The sequence below is a fragment of the Lissotriton vulgaris genome, chromosome 6 (genome assembly GCF_964263255.1).
Source record: "Lissotriton vulgaris chromosome 6, aLisVul1.2, whole genome shotgun sequence".
In the NCBI taxonomy this organism is placed as follows: domain Eukaryota; kingdom Metazoa; phylum Chordata; class Amphibia; order Caudata; family Salamandridae; genus Lissotriton; species Lissotriton vulgaris.
In genome coordinates, this window is record NC_141694.1 from 370,658,519 (window position 1) to 370,682,354 (window position 23,836).

The 23,836-nt window shown below is 43.2% G+C and overlaps 1 protein-coding gene across 1 annotated transcript in view; it reads right to left on the bottom strand.

Annotated features, from left to right (window-relative positions):
- TPO (thyroid peroxidase) overlaps positions 1–23,836 on the bottom strand; it is a 945,924-nt gene that overhangs the window by 381,401 nt on the left and 540,687 nt on the right. The window contains exons 11-12 of the mRNA XM_086925200.1: positions 16,144–16,352; positions 4,490–4,660 (exon numbers count right to left, since the gene is read on the bottom strand). Of these exons, the coding sequence (XP_086781326.1) occupies positions 4,490–4,660; positions 16,144–16,352 (380 nt within the window). The remainder of the gene's footprint in view (positions 1–4,489; positions 4,661–16,143; positions 16,353–23,836) is intronic.

A 23,836-nucleotide genomic window follows, 5' to 3' on the forward strand; every position in this document is an offset into this window, starting at 1 on the left:
TCACACACCTCCCACCCACCCACACACAAACTCAGTCTCCCATACAAATACTCAGGCAATCAATCAATAACCCATATAGACACTCATGTAGCTCCTGACCAACACAGGCAGCATCTTACATACCAACAGACATACTAATACACACATTCAGACAGTTTAGTCACTAACCCATTCATTCAGTAAGACACATTTAGTCACTCACTTATTAAGTCAGTCACACACCTACTAAATCCTTCATCCAGACAATTATACACCCAGTCATTCTTCAATACACCTTGGCATATATATAAAACATATTTAAACTTTACAGAAACACACAGTCACTGGATAATGTCATCAGTAATGTCATGTGAGATGTCATCAGTGATGTCACTGCCCATTTCATGAATGATGTGACATCATCAGCAGTGCATTACAGGGGCACAAGTTATAGTTAGCTGAACTAATTATAACGGGGAATGTCTATGGTTTTGTACAAGTGAAATGTCCAACTAACTATAACATCCCTGAAACCTATGTTTTTTCAGTTAATTTCTAAGGTTTTTTAAATGCTAATTTCGACCAATTACATGCCTGAAACCTATAGTTTTTTCTGTGATTATAAATATAAACATACACACAAAGATATATATGTATGTGTAGGTATATTTTATATATAGTATTCAATATTAATGAGATTTATTCAATTAACTTTATATTTAAGAAACAATATTTTTGCATTTTCGTTCACAATATTAGTGTAAAACTATATTTTTTGCAAATATTTTAGTCTGACCATTATAAGGATGGGGAAACACCATTTTTGTAACACATTTTTTGACACAATATTTTTGCTGCACAATCTTGTTGATTTAGATATAGTGTTAGTGTTCACCATTTGTCTGAGGATGAAATCCTGAAGTTACGTCTCTTAATATTACTAATAAAGTACAAAGTGCATTTTAAAAACTAGGTACGCATGGTAAACTCCCTGTGAAAATATTTTAGGTTGGACGACCATGGACATAAAATATACCTTTGATGAATTTTAGAAAATGGAGAGAAGTGAGGATTATAATAGGTCATCCCATAGTAGAAGGTTGTGGGCATTATATGCCAAGGACCGGACACGACTGATTCTGGTTCTAACAAGTTAAATGGTCTTTGATCTGAGATGTTGTTTTGGAGAGCACACACAGAACAAGAACTAAGAAATTACTCTATGGTCTCTACAATAGTTCAATAGACCTAACAAATTGTTCCACCAAAAGGATCGGTTCTAAGATTTTTTTTGCCTCTTTGATGAGTATGAATTTTTCTGAAAAAAGTAGGTACAAATAATCCAGAATGGAAAAATCATGGATTGTTTTTTTTTATCTGTATTTTCTACACAAGGCATGTAATTCCTTGGAATTCATTTGTTGCAGCATTGATTATACATGAACTTACTGTGGCCATTTTGAAATAACACTTTTTAATAAAAGAAAACACTGTCGAAGATTTCTACAAGGGTGTGCTTAAGCCAGTGTGCACAAACAATATGGGGCTTTCATGGAATGATGTGAAAAACATTTAACTATAGCCACCTGCCGACAAAATGGTGGCCGGAAGGCAATGAGAGGTGGCTGAGAGTTTGCAATGTTTGCTACATTGGAACATACTCAAAAGCAACAAGCATGACTGGGAAAAACCCCTTTTTTCCTATAAAAGGGCAAGGAGTCTGAAAGATTCCCTTGTTCATACACGCCCGAGGAATCATCAAAGGGATAATGAGCAAAGAATCTTGAATGCCTGGGGTCCTTATCCGGTTACTGGGCATTTTCCCTGTGGGGGGTGTAGTGTGTGCCACCTGACCACAAGTACCAAGACATTAGATCTAGAACCAGGAAAACATTGGCAACAACGTAACCACACCAATTGTAATTCTTGTAACGTTGTATATCTGATCTTGTGCCCTTGCGGACTGAAATATGTTGGCATGACGACAAGACTAATACAACTGCATATCTGCTAGCATCGCAGTAATATTAGATGTCAGAAAAACACAACAAAACTGACGGACCACTTTGTACAGATGAAACATTCCGCCAGTGACATCAAATGGACAATTATTGAGCAACTACATCGAGGACAATAAGGGTGCCTTTTCGAAAAGGAACAACGGTGGATTTGCCACCTTTCCACCCACCTTCTAGGCCTTAATGATGATATTCCTTGAGGTACAGTGATGAGGCGTTGATAGCCTGATAGATTGACAGCCATTTTATTTCTGGTCAGCAAGACCAAGTGCAATAGCGTTTATCTAGGCATTTTGCCCCATACAATGACAGACATTTACACTTAGGCATCAATACCAAGAGTTATAGCCTAGTATTATGAGTGTGGCTTGCTTTCCCCGTTTTCACATCATGGGGAATATAGGCTATCCAGTAGTTATTAAATGGCTTTGTTCGCTTAAGGGCAGGGTTGTTAATAAAGTTTTAAACCTGATTTCAAGAATCAATTTCCCCAATTTTGCACCTTTCCTTTATGTTAAAACACATATTGGTTTTATTAACAACATCCGAAAATGAGGGTACGCTCTATTTTTGAACTAAATGTAACATCTGTTTAAATAATAAAAGCACCATTTGCTCGATTGAAGATACACCTCCGTAGTCCGGTGTTTATCCCTTTAAGACCTTGATGTCACCCCGCTGCCTTGCCGGCAGTGACGTGACCGCGTCAAAGTGAATTTCCCTTCCGCGTTTCGCCCGTGCTCGGTGTATTCGGGCCGCTGAAGTCTACTGAATAGATTGCCAGTGGGGAGTCGCCGCTTTCAAAGTATGTGCAAGTGTAAAGCGTAGTCTCTTGCATAATCGACTACTACAAAAGTTTGTTTTTCGCTCCATTCAGACAGTGCGCATTCTAATCTCCATTTCGTTGTTATTTCATACTCGAACCAGGCAAAGCACGGCGTGAAGGTTTCCCCTGCCATGTGAGCCCATGAATTAAAGTCTACTGAATTGAATAGTGAGTTCATTTATGGCCTATGAATCTTCCTAGTTAACGACGACCACCTTTCCCCTTTGGGGAAATTAATGTTTTTATAAACACTATGGGGTTAAGCACTAATCTCTAATCTCAATCGAGGGGCCCAAGTCTGTTGCAACTCTTGAGACTAAATAAATACAGCAAGTCATATGCACATTGGCTTTTAGATGCTGAGGTTAAAGCACACCCTTAGCGCTAATAATGTGGTAAATAAAATATAAGTACATTTCCACGTGGTCTATATGAGGGCTATACTGAAAATATCAGTATCTCAGTTTTGATTTTAAGCACAGTTGGGTGATAAAGGTGTTCTAAGGGTGTGATTCACTTACAGAGACTAACGGAGGGCGACACAATTTTATAAACACCCATATTAATCAATATGATGCAATATATGTTATGTCCTTTGTGAATTAAACTTTTTGTTTTGCAGGTTCCGGGCCCTTGAAATCAGAGAGATCCCACATGGGTAAAACTGTGAATTTTATCCCATTCACACACATCTCCACGGATAGGGTACGCCTTAGCGTGCGTATACTACCAGGGGATTTATTTTGGTCCTGACGAATGCTGACCTAAATTAGCATTAAACAGCAGAAACATGTTGACCTCTACACTTTTTTAGGATACAGTGGTTCAAGTCTACAAACCATCAAGTGTCCGTTCACTCATTTTTAATGAGTGCTGGCAGTCCCTTTAATGAAGTCAGTACAGGGAACAGCTCACCATCTTTTAAACCACCTCTCACTTTATTTTGGGCACCATCTCAAAAGTCCAACACAAAAAAACAGTTCCGCTGTAATTCAGGCTTTGTAGCACACTGGGGTGACATTCGGTCTCCCCAGTGGGAACCCAATGATGAAACATGTCACCAACTAGGTTGGTGAGTGAGGGTCCTTTTAAAAACTAAGGTTTTTTCACCTAATCACACCTTTCTGGGGCTTATGTTAGATTGTTTTAGTTTGAAGTTGGTTGCAAATTAGTCACTCCTTTGTTGTTATATATTTTGGATATAGCAAACACAACAATAGGGATAAAAGACATCAATTCAGGAGCAAAAACGTGAGATAGGCAAAAATCCCCAAAAACCATGAGCTAAGGGTAGACTTAAAGTCCATTCTAAGTGTGTATTAGATACAATAGCTCTGTTGCCATCTGACAGTTAAAGCTGTCTGTAGGCAAGACCTGTGACGGTACTGCATGAAGTACCAAGAAAGAGTGGTCAGGGTATAACTATTTTTATTCTGCATTAGATGAGTCTATTGACACTTAAGCAACTTGTCCTGGACCACGATGGGTAACCTTGCATGGCAAGTAAACTGCTCATGCACTATTGTTTTTAAAGAAATGACATTCATGAACTAGATGAGCATCTTTTTAAAAATAATGTGCATGCTAAACTTGACAAACATTTAATCATTAGACCTCGATGTGTGACTAGGTAAACATGTGAACTGAAAATTTACCAAATGTATACCTTTGCAGACTGGAGGCGGAGATGTCCAGTGGTTGTCTAGGCAGGTTATTTCTTCCTTTCCCTCCAAGTGAAAACCATGATGGCATGAGTAAACTACAACTGAGTCTTTGGATTCTGAACACAATACGAAATCTCCATTAGGAATCTTCTCTGGAAAGCCACAAGGGCCAACTGAATGATAAAGAAATCAAAGTTAGCATTGACTTAGGTATTGGGATGTAACGATTTTTCAGGCTAACCTGAACAGTTTAGGATGACATTACTTTAAATATTTGATTACAAGAACAAACAGCACATTTAGGGCTTGATTACGATGTTGTTTGGAAACTGTGACAACCCAATCTGGTCTGGACTAGTTTCCAAATGAATTGGGTCCTGCGAGTCCAGATGACAGATTACAATGCTTCCCAACATTGTTCGGTTGGACTCGCATTGACTTCAGTGGGAGCCTGTGTTCTGAAAGAGAACGGAGGCTCCCACTGAAAGGTGTGTTTGAGGAAAACCTTGCACACTGTGGTAGGCACCCCTTGGTGCCTGCCACATTGTGCATGGTTGGGCAGAGGGGTCTCATTGGTAATCCCATGGCTACATCTGTATTTCTCCGGGTGAAGCGGGGCTCGCTACTGGCCCCCAAAGCCTGAGTCCAGCTGCTGTTTCTCCTCGGGCAAACCAAATAGGAATGGCTGTCTGAATTCAGACAGCCATTCCTATTCGGTCCTATTCGGTTCTCGAATGTAGTAATCGCTCGTCCGCAAACTGCGCCCATAGAGCTGTAGGATTCATCTCTAAAAGACTCACATTGTCCCAATGCCTTTTGGAACTGTTTCAGACTGCTCGAACGTTTTACGGCCATCATAACCGGTTGTTGGGAAATCTGTTTGATTCGGTCGGGAACAGGGGTTTCAAATCAGATTCGGTAATACCGAATGCCATCCGGAGCCCTTCCTAATGAGATTGTAATCGGCCCCTTTGAAGTATATTGAAAAGTTCATATATTTTGCAGATATGTATGTGTTGCACTGCTATAACTGAATTACACTAGTGTCTTGTATATCTTATAAATTTTGGTTCAGATGCCTGCAGAGTATGCGGTACAGGACCTAGTAAGAAGACGGGGTGCAGGGTCTTTCCAGTTGCCAGGCACTTTGAACCACTGTTCTTTCAGTGCATTTTCAAAGGCCATTTGTAGTAGAGTTGAGTCACTGGGGTAGCTTAGGGACCGGGCCGGGCAACTCAAACCCTGGAACAGGCAGGTTAAAGATTCTTCTCATAAGTCATGACCTGCAACCAACCCTTGCTTCACATGGCTCGATCATCATGCGCTGTTTTGGTAAGCGGCCTACTATAGGTTGTGCAGAGGCCTGCAGCGATTTCCTACTGTGCAGAGCCTAATCAGGAATATTTGTTTAGCGTACAAATCACCCGAAAGTCTCATGGCGCTTGCGGACAACTCAGGATTATCGGCTAGATACAGAGAAGAAACCAAACTAATGATCCAATATCCATGTTTTTAACTCCCTACAAAAGCAGTTATGGTCAGACATAATGCGTAAGTATAAAGGCTGTTTATTCCAGAGGGAGGGAGCGAGAAAACAAACCAGCTGAGCTTTTTTTCCCAATAGCTTGGACCTCTACCATATATGTTCTTATGCGTTAGGCATAGGGGCTTATTTATTTATTTATTTTAACGTTTTATAGAGCGTGAACCAGACCCGTGAGGGGATGAGAGTGCTTTACAGGATTGACGTGTGTTAAACAAAGAACTTAGGAGGGGAGGATACCAATAGAATACAAAGGGGTAGGTAAATTGTGCAGGAAAAACAAGCAGTCTCAAATTCCGATATATTTGGGATAAAAACAGGTAGAATGATTATACAATAAAATAAGTAGTCTCAGCTCCTTGGTTGGATGCCCAGAAGGGCCGCGAAGATATCATCTGGAAAAGTCAAGGATAATGCCGTAATGGTGGGTGGAACAAGATCATAGAGGCGATTATAATGCGATAATTAGGTGCGGAATTTGCCCATAAGGAAAATGTTGGTCTCCTTTTTGAAGCGTGCTATAGATGACAATCTTCTGATGGTGGAGCGGTAGAGAGTTCCATATTCTTGGCGCGGCCCCAGAGAAGGCCCGATTGTAGTTTTTTTTCAGAAGCGAGCTCGTTGGAGCAAAAGATCTCTGGCAGACCGAGAGTTTCTGGCCCCTTCGGATATCACGAGTTTCTGGGAGAGGAATGCAGGGGAATTGGAGTATAGAGCCTTGTGAGTAATGCAGGCTATCTTAAGTTGGATTCTGGCCTTGAGAGGAAGCCATTTCAGAGCTTTAAGGTGGGAAGAGATGTGGTCGAATTTCTTTGAATTGGTTAGGAGTCTGGCGGTGGCGCTGAGGCAGGCTAGAGATGACTAGTTCCTGGTTTGCCATTTTTAGGTCCGGAGTGTCAAGGAAGGGTTTCAGGTTTCTTAGGTAACTCAGGTGAACTCTGGCAGCTTTGGCCATCGAGTTGATATGGCCTTGTATGTTCAAGCTGCTGTCGAGAGTTATTCCAAGGGATTTAGCAGAGTCAACAATGGTAGGAGGGCAGTTTAGCTCTGTGACAACCTTGATCCATTCTTGGATGTCTGGATTGGTTTTGGGTGGGGAGATGAGAAGAAACTCTGTTTTTTTTGCATTAAGTTTGATGTGGTTAGAGGTGAGCCAGTGAACAGTCATCTTCAAGGCCTCATTCAGGGAGAGAATGTCCTTAGGAGAAGAGATTTTAATGTAGATATGTGTGTTGTCGGCATACATGTGGTAGGAGATATTGGCGGTGTGTAGCACCTCTGCAAGTGGTTCAAGGTAAAGATTGAAAAGGGTAGGGGACAGGGTTGAGCCTTGAGGGACTCCCCTGTGATCGAAGAGGGAGTGGATTGGTTGCCATTAATTAGGACTCTCTGCGAGTTATTCTGGAGGAAGGACCTAAACCATTAAAAAAGGGTGCCACGCAAACCCCTCCTCATTTTGAGGCATTCAAGGAGTGTTTCATGGTTGACTGTATCAAAAGCTGAGGATAGGTCTAGAAGGATAAGGAGACAGGTTTTGCCTTGGTCCAGGGCTTGGACGGCATCATCCACGATGTGTAGGAGGGTGGTTTCAGTACTGTGTCCAGGTCTGAACCCAGATTGGAAGTCGTCTAGTAAGTGGAAGTTGGTGATGTGTAGGCTCAGCTGCTGTTGCACATATTTTTTCAGAATTTTGGCTAGGAGTGGGAGAGTCAGGTATTGATCCCTGTAGGAGGGAAGCATTGATTATTGCAGTCCAGGAAGGGATGATAGCTTAAAAGGCAGTGGCTAGGCAGTTAAAGGGGAAGGATCATCGTAGTGATTGTTTGGGTTTAAGGATGATAGAATTTACGAGACAGAGTGCTCGTCATAGACTTTAAAGTTGGACCAGTGCTCTTGGTTTTTGGGTGAAGTCTAGGAGGGCAGAGCGGAGAGAGGAGGTAGAGCCAACGGAGTTAGGGAGAAAGTTGCGGACTTAAGTTTGATTCCTAGGGCAGAGATTTTGTTGCAGAAGAAGGGAGTGAATTCTCCCAATATATAGAGATTTAGCGGTTTCTTTGGAGGTTTTTGCTAGTTTGTTGGTTTGGTGTTTGACCAAGTCGAATAGCTTGCAAGGTCTATTCTTGGCGTTCTCTAGTTCTGTTCTGAAGGATTTTATTTTCGAGTTGAGGATTTTCCTATTTTAGGCATTGCTGGCCTGGCGGAGAAGTTTTAGGTGGGCTGCTGACGGTTGCTGTTTCCAGTTACGTTCTGTCTCCTCTCCTTATTGAGGGATTCATTAAACCACGGATTTCTGCCTTTGATCTGGGTTCTTTTGAGTTTTAGCGAAGCAAGGTCATCGAGACTGTCGGATATAGTAGAGGAGTAATGTTCAGTGAGGCTGTTGACTGAGGTGAGGTGAGGGGAGGTGGGAGGTCAGTCACACATCACGCAGCCAATTTCCCATGATCTAGGTTCTTGGTGCCTCTAACCCATCGTTTGGGGATTAGGGTTGTGGTGTCCATGTCTTGTGGGTACCAGGCAGAAGGAAGGAGATAGCGTGGTTGTCAGACCAATCACATGGGTCTTTAGAGATAAGTTTGACCGCTGATTCCTTAGCGATGATCCAGTCTAGAGTGGCACCTTTCGAGGGAGTAGGGAGTGCACAGGCTTGGGTAAGAGCTTGGCCAGCCAGGAAGTCTCTGATGGCATTGACCTGAGGGTCCTTAGGGTTGTTCCAGCGCAAGTTGAAATTGCCAAGGAAAATGTCATTATAGTTAGGGGAAGTCTTAGCTGTGACGATTTTCATGAGGTGGTCAGCGAAGGTGTCATTCTTGCCTGGGGGTTGGTAAAAGATATGTAGTCTGCACATTTGGGTGTTATTGTTGCAAATGGAGAGTGCAAGGTATTCACAGGAGTCTGTAGGATCAGCCAGAAGTTCAGTAACAAGGAGGGTAGAGGGATAGATGTAAGCAATACCTTTTTTCCTTTTTATGTGTTTGCCTGTCTAGTCTTACAATGTTGTAATTGGGTGGGACTAAGAGGTCTAGGCAGGGCGATGAGGATTTGTTGAGCCAAGATTCAGTCAGGATTTTTGGCTCAGGATGAGATCGGCGACATCCAAGGCGTGCTTTACTGCTAAGCGGCAGTTAATTAGGAGGCCGGATAAATGGGGGTCAGAGTGTGTGTTCTTGGTAGGGGCAGAGATAGGTACTGGCGCTAGTTGCTAATAACCACCCCTCTGTTGGGGTGGGTAGATGATCTGTTGGGGTTGGCTGCAACCGTGCAGTTAGGGTGTTCATCACTCAGGTCTGAAGGGCATGGGGTTATCAGGGCAGATTCTTAGCTGGAGAGAAGGGCTAGAACTTCTTCCTCTGTGATGTCTAGAGGGCTAGGCATGATAGGGGTAGGATTGTAGGTAAGGAGGAGGGCCAGAACTTCCTCCTCCAAGAGGTGGCAAGGTGCTTTCGGGCGCAGGTGTCTCAGGGATAGTGGTAATGTGTGAAAGAGGGGCTCCGAGTAAGGGGGAGGGTAGAGTTCTGTGAAAGCTTGAGATTGAAGAAAGAGAGTTTGGTGAGGTGCAGGAGGTTCTTTAGAACCAGAATGGAGTTGTGGATGCTCAGGGTTAATTTGGTGGCTCTGCGGTGGAGAGTATCAATATCCCTATAAGAGGGAAGCACTTGCGGGCAGGATGCTGATGGTATGGGAGCAATCCTGACGGATTGAGCTGTTAGCCTTGTGGTGCGGCTAAGATGACTAGTGTTGTGAGCCCTTGCAGGAGTTTCAATACCCATATGGGAGATTCTGCGGGCAGGAGGTTATGGGTTTGGGGACGCTTCTGTTGGCATGTACTGGTAGCATGGTAGAGGGGCTACGACGGCTAGAGGCATGAGCCCTAGGGGGAGTTTCAGTAGCCATAGGAGAGGGGGACCTAGCAGGCCTGAGGTCGGTGCTATAGGCGCACTGGTGGGATGGTAGTGGGGCTAGGTCGACTAGTGACATGATCGCTAGCACGGGAGGTTTGTGAAAGGCTATTCACCCTTGGCAGATTGGGCGAGGGGTGTTGCGTGGGGAGCATTGACAGAAGACATGTGCACATATATTTTTTAAGTAGGGTGAAGAAGTCTGCAAATTTAGTGAGGTCTTTGGGAGGAGCTTGTATAAGGATGATGCAGTTTTTGTAGAGAGTGATAGTGAGGTCAGCATGCAGGTTTGCGGATGGTGTGATTGTGAGTTTATTGCTGTATGGATTATTTCTGGCTATGTGTACCTTAAGGAGGTTTGAGAAGGCTTTACGCCATTTCTGGAGTATAAGATGAGGTCATTGATGACTGTGCCCTGTTTGCGCTAAATTGCAGGTCGGAGACCAGGGTCTCGGGATGACTTTTTAGGATAAAGTGTTTCACGGATTTCACGGATTTTGTGGCGGTTTTGGAGAGATTAGGAGGCTAGACAACAGTGTAGTAGGTGTCGCCCTTGGGGGTCAGGCAGGGCCCTGCCATGTTATGTAGAGTGGGGAAACTTCCACGCATGAGGTCTGTTTAGAGTAGTGAGATATAAAGGTAGAGACCCCAACACGTCTGTACTATGCGATAGGCCTATCAAAAGCATGTGATAAGGCACCATTGTGACTTGTCAAATCTTAAATGATCCGCAGTAACAACAATTGCAAATTAAAATTAAATCAGAATAAAAATAAGACCATCCAATGATCAGTGGATCCTCTCCCTGTTCGTATAAGCGGGTAGTGGTGAAGTCAAGAATACATTGCCCATGAGGTGGGCGGAAGCCTATGACTATCTAAATATAGGCCAGAATAAATTGTTTTGTTCATAGATCATGATGGCTGCCCAGTTTTGTAGAGATATCACCAAGGACTTTGTGGTTTATGTAGAGGTAGGATGAAATCAGACGGTGAAGTCAAGAATCCATTGCCCATGAGGTGGGCGGAACCCCATGTCTCTGTCTAAATATAGGCCTGGATAAATCTTTTGGTCATAGATCATGGTTGCCCAGTTTTGTAGTGATATCACCAATGCCTTTGTGGTTTATGTAGTCATAGGATGAAATCAGATGCATGTTATGTTCCTATTACTCTTACCATGAATCAAAACTCTCTGGGTGCAGTCCTATGTCGCTGTCTATAGATGTAGGTTGCAGTGATATGTCTCAGGGGAGTAGTCCTATTGCTCTTTCCATGAATCATACCTCTCTAGGTGTGGTCCTATGCCACTATCCATAGATGTAGATTGCAGTGGTTTAAGACTTAAAACGGGTATGCTTTCTAACTGGTAGCCAATGAAGATGTCTTAGGCTAGGTGCCGAGGGAGATCCAGATGGGAGATTTAGCACCAGCCTGGCTGCTGTATTTTGCAGAACCTGAAGCCTGGAAGAAAGGTCTTCATTTATTTGTGTCAACAGGGCATTTCTGTAATCCATACGGCGGATGATCAGTCCCTGTACTAATGGTTTCCTGGCTTACAACGGAATCCACTTAAACACTTTGCGCAAATTGCGCATGATGCTAAAACAGGTGCCAATTATATGGTTAACCTGATTTTTCTTTGATAATTGATTATTAATTTGGATTACTAAGTCCCTCACAGACTTACTTGGAGCATCGCATGGTCCAAGATTTTGGGGCCAGCCTCGGTCTGTCCACAGTGATGGTTAGCCATAAAGAGTATCTGAGGTCCCAAAAAACAATTCCATGTAGAATATGCACTGAAAAATTCCAAACCTTAAGGTAAAGTTAAGGATAAGTTTGCTCATAACACCATAACCTTTATTTAACATTGGAATTCACTGAAAAAGGGAATGTTAAAGTGCAGTTGTTGTTTGCAAACAAAACTTCATGACCACTGAAATTTGCAAGTTATGGTTCAATAACCTAACTACTGCTTGCACCCACGTCTTGGACTACTTATAAGGGATATATATTGCAACCCGCAATGTATAATAAATGAAATTACAGTAACACAAACACCATGAAAAAAAAACCTTCTACATCATTAGCACACATTCACCATCTCAAAAATGTAATCACCACAAAAGGCATATATTTACTGTTAAATAAATACCCAATATCCTACTACAACACACATTCTATGTAATATAAACATTTAAGTGACAAACACAAATTAAAACCTTTGGAACTATTTAGAAAGGTAAATTTACATGTTGATATACTCTCTGCAAGCTGCAGTAACTTTATACTTATGCAAATGTACTACTAGTTGCATATATGTTTTTCTCCATCACTTCAAATCTGGAGTTGGAGCCTGTAATAATTTTTAAGTAGAAGTTTACGAGCAGTAACTTTTTACACATAGGCAGAGTTCTGCATCACTGGAGCAGAGATCTCCATGAGGTAAAGTATCATGAAAATATTAGCTTTTAATATTTGTAGAAAATGTTTTAAAATAGATTATTATGAAAATCTAAATTAATTTAAAAAAATTATTACTAACCTAGAATTTAAGAAATTGAATGTTACAGTACATTAACTCCACAAAATAAATGTTGAATAAATAATTAAATAAATAATATTTATTAATTACATTTGTAATTATTATTTAAAAAGAAAATGTAAATCCTACATTCGCTACAATTTTTAATAAATATTGTCAAAACATATTTTTTATGTAACTTAAATAATGGTAATCTTTAATTGAAAATTATTTAATTATGTTTTACCAAAATTTAAATATTATTTTAGATTATGTTAAAGAAAATAAATGAATGTAACTTTTAAAATGGCAAAATATATATATATATATATATATATATATATATATATATATATATATATATATATATATATATATATATATATATATATATAATTAAAAATTTGTAATGATTTTTATTTTAGTTAACATTGGGGCATATTATCAAGGACAGGCAATGCATTATTGCTGCTTTTATCGGCAGGAAACTGCAGATAAAGCGGCGATAATGGCCTTGATAATATGCTCTATGAATTCCAATCGAAGCCCATGTTAGATGTGAACACATCTAACAAGTGGTTGTGTATGATTGCGACCGCTCGTGTTGAGAAACTGTCCATTCGCAGGCTAATCGAGGAAAATTCTACTCGAGCTGCAGAAAGGGTCAAGCTATCCAGGCTGAAGAAGGCTGAAAACCAGAAACCGGTCCTTGGATACTTGATTCCGGTCTAGGAAAGACATGGCTTGGTAGTTCGGGCTGGACTGTTCCCATGAGGCACAGGGTCAAGGCTGATTTGCATGTAGCCATTGTCTGACCTAGGGTGGTGTGGAGTGCAAATAAACGATGGATTTAGGCCCAGATCTTTGTACTGGGGTGAATGTAAGACATTGTTCTGCATTCTGTCCATCAACTGTGTTTTTTGCAGAAAGGGAAGCAGCACCACTTGTGCTGTGCATGGTGTCGTTCGCAATGATTGCAAAGTGCAGACAAGCACCCGGCACTGAAAATCACTGCGAACAGCATTTGTCCAATGTACTCCACTGCGGAGCTCCGGGTAGCATGGCTGAGTTTATTTTGCACTTCGCAGAGCTCTGTGTAGCAGAACTCAGCAAATTCCTCCCTGGCTTATTCAAAAGAGTAACACAAAATTACCAAAATTACTCTGAGTACTCCGGCGTAGTACACATTTTGCCACTGGCTAATCCGTGCTTGAAAGTTAAATAAAATGTCAATAATGAACAGTAATATGTATTTACAACATCAACATGTTATGTTATGTTATGTTAAAAAGTCTTATACCGCGCACGTTCACCGAAACGGTTTCTTGGCGCTCATAACAGATGCAGGGCAGAAGTTTACTCAAATGCTGACTTAAAAAGGCATGTCTTCAGTGTCCTGCGAAAACATTCATAAGAGGGGCAGTGGCGGAAGGGGGAGGGGAGGGAGTTCCAAAATGTAGGGGCTAAAAAAGAAAAACGGAGGCCACCATGTTTCTTGCGATGGATTTGAGGGATGTGCAAGAGGTTATCAGCGGAAGAGCGTAGGTTACGTGTGGGTATGTACCGCTTCAAGCTGGAAGAAATAAAAGCAGGTGCAAGATTGTAAAGGGCTTTAAAAATTGTGCATCCAAGTTTGAAAGTGCAACGTTTGGCCACTGGAAGCAAATGCAGGCACCGTAATAGCGGCGAGACGTGCTGGTGCTTAGGCTGGTGATATACTAAGCGAGCAGCCTGGTTTTGTATCAGCTGTAGCCTCTGGAGCTGGTAGGCGGGGATCCCTGCGTATAAGGTGTTGGCAAAGTCAACTCTGGAGATAACAAGAGCCAGGATGACCAGGATAAGTGCTTCTCTGGTGAGAAATCTACAGGTCTTGCGTATCCTACGTAGATGGAAAAAGCAGGATGATGTTACTGCACTGATCTGAGACTTCATGGATAGATCACCAGAGATGACTACACTGAGGCTTTTCACAGAGTTGACAGGGCGAGGGGGGATCCCAAGTGAGTGGGGCCAAAAGCTATCGTTCCATGGGTTGGCCGGCCCACCCACCAGCACAAGCTCAGTCTTTGTAGGATTTAATTTGAGCTGGCTGTGAGCCATCCAGTCAGAGATGTCTAACATGGTGGTTTGAAAACCAATGTGGGAGGAAGGAGAGGTGTCGATAGGGAAAATCAGCTGCAAATCATCTGCGTAGTTGAAAATTGTTGCAGAGGATTTGCGAAGAGAAACCATAAGGGGCTGCATATACAAATTGAAAAGCAGAGGGGATAGAGCTGAGCCCTGAGGGACTCCACAGGAAAGACAAGAGAAAGAAGCAGAGAAAGTAGAGAGATGTACGGCTTGAGAACGCTTGTCAAGGAAAGATCTGACCCAATCGAGGGCAACGCCCTGAGTGCCGGCGTTAGTGACACGGTCGATCAATATAGAATGATCGACCGTGTCAAAAGCCGCCGACAGGTCTAGCAGGACCAGGGCTTGAGAGATGTTGTTGTCAGCACCAGTTCTTAGAGTGTCCATGATGGCAACAATGACCGCCTCAGTAGAGTGAAGGGGCGGAAACCGGCCTGTTGGGGATCCAAAAAGGATGAGCTCTCAATAAAGGCGCTCAGACAGCGTGTGACATGGGTCTCCAAGATCTTTCCTAGATAGGGGAGGAGGGAAATGGGCCTGTAATTACTTAGGACCGAAGGGTCGGCATTAGCTTTCTTTAAGATTGGTAACAGGGTCAGGGCAGGCCAAGAAGATTTATTTAAGGATCTGGGGGGCGGGCAGCAGTCATTAGGGGAGCTGGAACTAACTTTATGCAGTAATCTCTGGAACTCAGTAATAGAGATAGGGGGGAAAGCATCCAGATGGTGTGGGTTGTTAGGAGGTAAAGGGAATAAAAGAGGGGATGGGGGCGGAGGAATATTGTTTTTGATAGTGATAATTTTATCCAGAAAGTAAGTGTTTAATGAGTCACATAGAGCCTGAGTGGGCAAGGGGGGAAGAGTGACCCGGTCAGTAAGGGAGAGCTCGTTGACAATGGAGAATATGTCTTTTGCCTTGGAGGCAGACTCCATTATTTTGCGAGAAAAGTAGGTTGTTTTGGCCTCGAGAATAGAGGATTTATAGGTTTTTAGGCGGTTCACGAATTCTAACTTGAGATGAGGATCATAGTTGCGGCGCCATCGGCGCTCGGCCTGACGGAGAGCCAGTTTGTCAAGTTTTAACATATATGATCAAAAATGTTTGTCTGCCAGTGGCACTACTGTGGTCAGGCTGGGCGCAGTTTAACACATTGCAATCACACATTGAAAGGAACTGTGCCTTTTACATAAAGGGAATCCTATTTATATGCATTTCTGAATCAATCCTAAAGTGTGTAAAATAATACAACCATCTCAAACAATTCTTTATAATTTTTTTCTTTGACTTATACTATTCTTTGACTTGGATAAAAGCATACTTCTATCTACAAATCACGTCTCAATCATGGTGTGAGATCTGCAAGTGAACTTTTCCGTCCATGTTACTAATTCTCTCAGTCCATGTTTTTACAGCCAATAATCAGCAATTATCTTGTAGTCAAAAAGTTGAGTAAAAACTACCTTTCGTAGCAAGATATTTCCTATATGATTCAATGTTAATTAGAGCATAAAAGTAGATAACAAAATATCATGTTTTCAAGCGCTGAATTTCAACTTACCTTGATTAGGAGTTTCCTTCCAAGGTGCTAAATCTATTCCAGGGATTTGATTACATGAAACAAAGTCGTGGGGGTATGTCCCCAGTAGAAATGCATCAATGGGTACGTGGTAAAGTCCAGCATTATCACAGATTATACGGGAAAGAGAATGCTTTTTTAGCTGATTTTGTTGATCATGTGTAAAGATTCCATTGTTTTCCCACCAAAACCTGAAAGCATTTGTATCAAGCATTATAAATGATAAATATTATAGTTATCATTGTTTATTTATTTTTTATTGATGTAGAAAAGACATTTTCTCAAATAGAAAATACAATCATGGCTCAAGTAAAAGAAAAACAAAACAATTCATTATAGGAAAAACAAATTGATGTCACTCATCCTAGCTTTGCAAAAATGTAAAAATCTTTTTAAGAATTCAGCTATTACCGGATGCAAATTTTTAAACATTTTGACCCTCCTATTTTTGCGAGCCATTGACTGAAAGTAGCAACATCAGTGAATTTCCAATTAAGTGATTTCAATTATCTAGCAATAAGTGTGGCTATAAATGAAAACAGTTACTTCCAATGGGAATCTCTTGCTGCTGTAAAATTATGCTAAACAGTGCATTGTAGATATCGGACATTAAGTTAAAATTTTGACAAAAAACAAGGATAGTCTTTCTGAAAAGATTATACAATGAGGGACAAGTAAAGCAAATAGGAAGCCAATCTTCCTTTTCATCTCTGCATCTAAATCATGCAAATGAAACTGCACCATGCATTTTATGGATACATTGTGGTGTGCAATACCACATCAATCTGCTGAAATGAGCGATTGTCTTATAATTTACAGATTAAATAGCTTTGGAGCTAAATTGATTATTACAAAACCTCTATTGGGACACATCGATCTTACAGCTGGTTGGGAATGCAATTTTGCTTAAAAAAAAGGGGGAAACAATTCCTCACATAGGCCCTCATTTTGATGTCGGCTGGACCCCCACTGACAGACTAATGATGGCAGTCTGCCAGACAACCAGGGAGTTGGCCGATGATGGATTACAATACAGGCAGTTGAAGTGATTATGTCGGGGGGAAGACTACCACCTCCTACAGGTTCAAGGTGTTCATCAGGGGCGGCGATCAGACTCTAACCCTTACAATGGAGGCAGTGCCTGTGCAGGCACCACTGCAGGGACTAGGATGTCCCTTTCTGACTGCCTTGACATGGCGGTCCCACCTCCCTAAAAAAGCAGACGAAAGAGATTTTGGGGGCCCCAAGTAGGGCCCTCATCCTCCGTGGGCTACTGCTAATTGGCCAGGGGGGCCATGTGGTACCCCCCAAACATGCATGCACCATGTGCCAGGCACCACATGGTGCATGGTTGTTTGAAAAGCCTTTTTCTTCTGTGGCTTCTGATGCGGCCTGGAAAAGGGGCAGAGCACAAGCCACAGCAGAAAAAGGCATTTTACGACCACCTACATGGCATTCGGATCGGTAATACGGCATGCAGGAGCACCGACTCATTGTCGGACGACGATAGCAGTCTGCTATCCAAGCGCCATTGTAATTGGGCCCATAGTTTATAAACTATTTAGATGCACTTCAAAATAGAGATTGCTAATACTTTTGGCTCCTTCCCTAAATTACTCTTTAGAACCACTGCAAACATTTCTCATTTGAATAAAAGAGCCAGCTTGAAAAGAATCCTTACATGTACAACATACAACACTATTCCATTAGCTAAAAGTAGGTGACTCAAACTGTATCCATTATGCAATACAATTGGCTAAATGTAAAGATAAATAGAGCTGGAAATGTTATATTCTTGTCCAGTCATTTTAAATCTATTGGTTATTATATGTGGCAACGTATATCTAGACATTTTCATGACTTGGGTTTTTTTTTTAAATGTGAAAAGCTTGGATCCTGCTTCTCTAATCATCCTATCTAAGCAGGAATTTTTGTGAGCATTGTTGTTGGTAGGAGTTTGGGTTAACATATCCAAAAGGACTGCCTGATAATACATTTTAATTCTGGGAAGTACCAACCCTCCTTCTCCCTGATTTAATAACAATGCCTGTAAATTGATCTATGGCGTCATTCCCTGTCATATTAAATGTTGTAATATTTAATCTATTTAATCAAAAAAAGATTGCTGAATTTTAAGCATGACATTAGACAAGATAAGGAGAAACAAGGGAAGGATATTCATTTTAACCGACTGATAATAGTTAATGGGAGCAGCTATCATTTGTTCAATAGCCTACTCACGTGCACTAGTAGGGGGACATAGTTCAGGCAAATAAAGATTGCCAAAATTAGCTGCAACAAAGAAACCCAGGTATCTAACAGGAACAATTGGTTAGGAATGTTTGTATAGATAGAACCTATCTGACCTGGGCTCATGTTTATTTAGATATGACCTTTCAGTTATTAATAAATAAAACGTCCTCCAACTTTGTATGATATCTTTTACAGCCCCCTATACAAGTGAATTCATCTATTTGGAAGGCCGCATTTTTTATATTCCCTTCTTCCTCTGCCAGATATAGTATCATGTATTTCACTAAAACTTTCAGTTTTGTAGCTCCAGTGACTGGAGACCAGCAAAAGGTTTGATGAATAAGGAAAAGAGTAAATGAGACAGAGGGCAGCTCAGTCGAGTCCCTCAACTTGTGACAATTCATCCGGTTGGTTTTTAAAAAGAAATCTTTATTGTCATCAAGGCAAAGGTTGCATATACAAGGTTACATTTGAAGTCTTAAACTTTGATCCATATATCCATGTATCCTAAGATCATATTGCCCCCAGTTTAATCGTATTTACGGCAAACCTGTTCCAACCAATAATTCGTATTTTCGCAACCATGTATCCATAAAGCAATCCTTAAAGCACATTCTAAAGGCCTTCTGTTGTGCACTGTGTATTATATTAACCATCAAAACAAGAATTCTTAAAACTAAAAAGAGTCATCACAATTAGGTAGTCATTCCATGTTCACACCAACCCATCAGCCACCCCTCATGCTTCGAGTTATGCCGTTCAGTAACCCTGTATTCGAACGACACACTATCCGATCCAGCAGCCTTGGCAAACCCCCACCCAACTATCTACTCATCCTCCTCTTCAGAGTCTAAGTCTTCCTCCTCTGGGAGGGGTTCACAACTTTCTCCTCTGTAAATATGCCACGCTGACCATACCTTGTTCCATTTGCGGGGGCAAGCCCTGAGCACATACACCGCTTTTTCTGTAACCATCAGCATGTCCATATTTCTACTCCACCTATTTGCTGTAGGCAGTTCTGGTGCTCCCCATTTTTGCGCAATGTCTCGTTTAGCCACCGTCATGGCCAGGGTAGCCCATATTAGTCCATATCTATCCAGATCATTGGGGTCCCAAATGTTCAATAAGCATTTGCGAGGTTCAGGTAAAACGGAGATCTTAAGCGTTTGTGAGACAGTGCGCATAACCTGCTTCCAGAATTCCTGTATCTGCGGGCACTCCCAGATTGTATGAAACAGTGTCCCTTCCTCCCCACATCCTCGAAGGCAGAAGGGATGTGGTGCCCTGTGTATTTTGTGAAGCAACATCCTAGTGTAGTAGATGCGGTGTAATATTTTAAGTTATACTAATCTGAATTTTGCTGAAATGCCTACTTCTTTCAGGGAGGCTAGTGCTTCATTCCATTCTGACTCAGTAACCTCACCTATTTCTCCCACCCATTTTTTCTCGTAGTTTCATTGTAGGGTCCCCTAGGTTGTTGATCAGTTTTTTATATATGAGCGAAGTCGCGCTTTGTTGCATAAAGTCTGTTAGCATCCTATCCTCCAGTGGTGAGGACTCGGGTATTTCAGTGCCTGCTGGGATCGCCTGGAGCAGCGCGTGTCTTATTTGCACGTATCTAAATGTCTCGGTTGAGCTCAGGCCATATTGCTGTTGGAGCTGCGGAAACGCGATCACCGTGCCCTTGTCCCATAGGTCGCCAACTGTGGAGATTACTATGCAGTCCCACTGCGTAAATCCCTTACAAGATCTTAGGTTCCCCAATGATTTTGTGTACCATAGCGGTGTCAGTTTGGTGATTTTCCCTTTCCAACCTAACCATGTTTGTGCTATGTGCCACAGGGCCGCTGTGTGTTGCGTTGGACCCAACAGTCTCTTGACGTGTGATTTATTATATAATACTGAGAGCATGCAGTCGGACCCCAATTGCGACCAGTCCGCTCTATATGCTGGGTCATCTCTCGGAGTATGTATCCACTGGTTTATTATTTTGAGATGGGCTGCCCAGTAGTATAGCTGTATGTTAGGTAGTGCAACACCTCCCTCGTACCAACTTTTTATCAATTTATCATATGCTATACGTGCCGGGCCAATATTCCAGAGTAGGTTTGAGACCAGTGCTGCGACTTGTTTGAAATATCTTGGGGCGACTAGATACGGGGTGTTTTCTAGTACATAGAGGAATCTGGGAAGTGCCATCATATTATGAAGAGCCGCACGCCCGAGGAGGGTCAGTGGCAAGGTCGGCCAGTGTTTAATGTCTGCACGAAGGCGTTCCATAGGCGGCTTCAAGTTTATGTCAAAGAAGTCTGTGGCACTATTCGTAATGATAATGCCCAAATATTTAAAGCAGTCTGGCGCCAATGCCAAGGGGCAACCCTCTTGTAACACCGGTTCCGGACCCTTTAGTATGTAAATCACCGACTTGGACCAGTTCAGGGTGTAGCCTGATGACTTCCCATGTGTGTTGCAGAGATTCAGTAATGCTGGGATCCCATTTTCAGGCTCAACCATACAAATCAGCATATCGTCTGCATATAGGGAGATTCTGTCTTCCCACCCTTCCTCCCATTTGATTCCTTTGAGCAATGGTGTAGTTCTAATTAGGATTGCCAAGGGTTCTAGCACCAGGGCAAAAAGTAACGGTGACAAAGGGCATCCCTGCCTCGTCCCCCTTCCCAGCGGGAACGTTCGCGAGACATGACCATTAGCTACTACCTGTGCCACCGGTTTCGTATGGAGTAGTCGTATCCAAACTATGTCCTTCGGTCCAAAGCCCATACGTGTTAGTAGTACCGCAAATAGATATTCCCATTCCACTAGATCAAAAGCCATTTTGGCATCAAGGGAGAGAATCACTGCTTTTTCGGAGAGAGATGCGCTCGCGCCATTACCCCATGAACCCGCCTGAGATTCAGTGCTGTACTTCTGTGAGGCATAAAGCCTGACTGATCAGGGTGGACCAGTGTTAGCAGGTGTTGTACCAGGCGGTTGGCCAGCAGTTTTGCCAGAACTTTGGCCTCCACGTTAAGCAGGGAGATGGGGCGGTACGAGGAGCAGTCAGACGGAGGCCTGCCCGGCTTTGGTATGGCTACAATCGTGGCTGTGCGCTGGTCCAGCGGTAGTTCCGCCTTTTCCAGGCTTTCTATGTACATTTCCATTAGCGGTTTACTGAGTGTGTCGGCCATCGATTTATACCATTCTATGGGTATTCCATTGGGTCCCAGCGCTTTTCCTGACTGCAGTGTCTGAATCGCCAATTGAATTTCCTCTTCTGTTGGGTCAACCTCTAGCTCTTGCATTGCCTCCTGTGTGAGCCTGGTGATGTCAATGTTTTCAAGCGAGATGGACGCCGCTTGGGCAGTGACGTCCCGCTCTGGGGTATATATCTCTTGGAAGTGGCGCGCCAATGTGCACACTATTTCTTCCGGATGCGTCTGCAGCTGTCCGTCATGTGTGTGTAGCCTCTGTATACCTCTATTACTTCCCCCTCTCTTGTCCAACCATGCCAGCATTTTCCCAGCTTTGTCGCCTACATCGTATATTCTATGTGCTGTGCTGGTGATATAGACTTGGACTTTCGTTTTAAGGTGGGCCTGGTATTGCTGCTGCCGTAATTGTAATAGGTGCGCTGTTTCCGGTGTGGGGTCTGCCATGTGAGTAGTTTTCGCGTTGTGGAGTGTCAGCTCGAGCTCTGTGAGGTCTCGCCGGGACTCTCGTTTGTGCCCTGTTATTGCTGCTATTGCTTCACCCCGCAGGACCATTTTGTATGCTTCCCACAAGACCGAGGGAGAGGACACTGTTCCTGCGTTTTCTTCAAAATAGTGTGTGGTCGCTAATTTAAGTTTCTTCCTGATCTTAGGGATTTTTAAGTAGTTCGGGTAAATTGGATAAAGTCTAGCGCACTTCTTCTCTTTGGTGGTGAGTGATAGAAATATTGGGGAGTGATCGGAGACGCCTCTGGGCAGGATGTCTATTTTGTCTATTTTCCCCAGTCCTACCCCTAGGAACAAGAAATAGTCTATACGTGACAGGCTATTGTGTGCAGCGGAATAGTATGTGTACTGTGTCGCTGCGGGGTGTAACTGTCTCCATACATCCGTAATGCCCATTGCCTCCAGAAAACCAGGGAGGGTTGCAGCACTCCGAGGGCGTTCTCTAATGGGAAATGTGTCCATCGTTGGGTCTACTATTGCATTTAGATCCCCTCCTATGATCGTGTCGCCCTCCAGGAGGTCTAGAAGGAACTTACCCAGGGCAGGCAAAGCGACAGAGTGGAGCGCCGGGGGGATGTATACGGAAACCACGTTGAGGGGCTTCCCCTCCCATTGGCCATGTAATGCTGCGAAACGACCCTGATCATCCGTCTTGCGGTGTTCTACCATAAAGGGCGAATTCTTTTTCATAAGTATCCCCGCCCCTCGGGAGCCTGCCGTGAATTCGGCATGTACTGCCATCACATATCTGCGTCTATGAAGCGCCTTACATGTTGTCCCCGTGAGGTGCGTCTCTTGAAGTAATACTAGGTCCGTGCCCTGGCGTTTAATTGCCTGCAGAACCAATCCGCTCTTTATTTTATCGCCCAATCCTCTGACGTTCCAAGTGAGCAAGCTCAGTGGGGGGAACCTCAATTGTTGTAGGGGCGCCCTCAGTGGGTGCAGCGTGTACCTGTTTGGCCATTGGAGTGTTTGAGTAGTGCCCTGGTTGCCATGCTACTGGCCTCAGTGTATGGGTAGCGGTCTGTGTTGATGCGTAGGAATAGCTCGTTACTCGGTGCGTTCGTGTACAATGTGGCGTGAGTGATGACTATGAACATTAACATTAATTTTAGAACTCCCCCCGTCCCCCCTCCCTGCTCCCCTTCTCCACGGACTGTCCCCTGCCCGCTTCCCCAACTTTGCAGAGTGCTTTGACCCATCCCCAACTATCTTACTTGCTCGTGGGGTCGGTGAGTCCCCCGCAGGCACCGGCTCTGCCCACCCTACTCCGCTTCACCAGGTCTAAGTTCCAGTGTATCGCATTCGGTCTGTCCCATAGTCTTTCTGTCTTCAGACAGGGGCCGGTTGCCCAGAGTCAGGCGGATTCTGATCAACGGCGGATTCTGCTTCCGATACTCCATCGTGACGTGCTAAATTTTCGGTCTGATTATCCGTGTGTTTGCCATTATGATGGTTCGGCCGACCCCTGTGTGTACGGCGAGGTTGTCCTACTTGTCTCCAGCCGTCAAGCCAGTCTTGCGCCACCTCCGGCTTGTCAAAGAACCACGTCTTCCCATCGGCTACTATTCGCAATTTGGCGGGGAACAGCATTGAGTATGGCAGTTCCTTTTCTCTCAGTGCCTTTTTCACCTCATTAAATGATTTCCGGCGTCTGGCCACTTCGCTGTGTAGTCCGGGAAAAAGGCTAACGTTGAGTTCTGGAG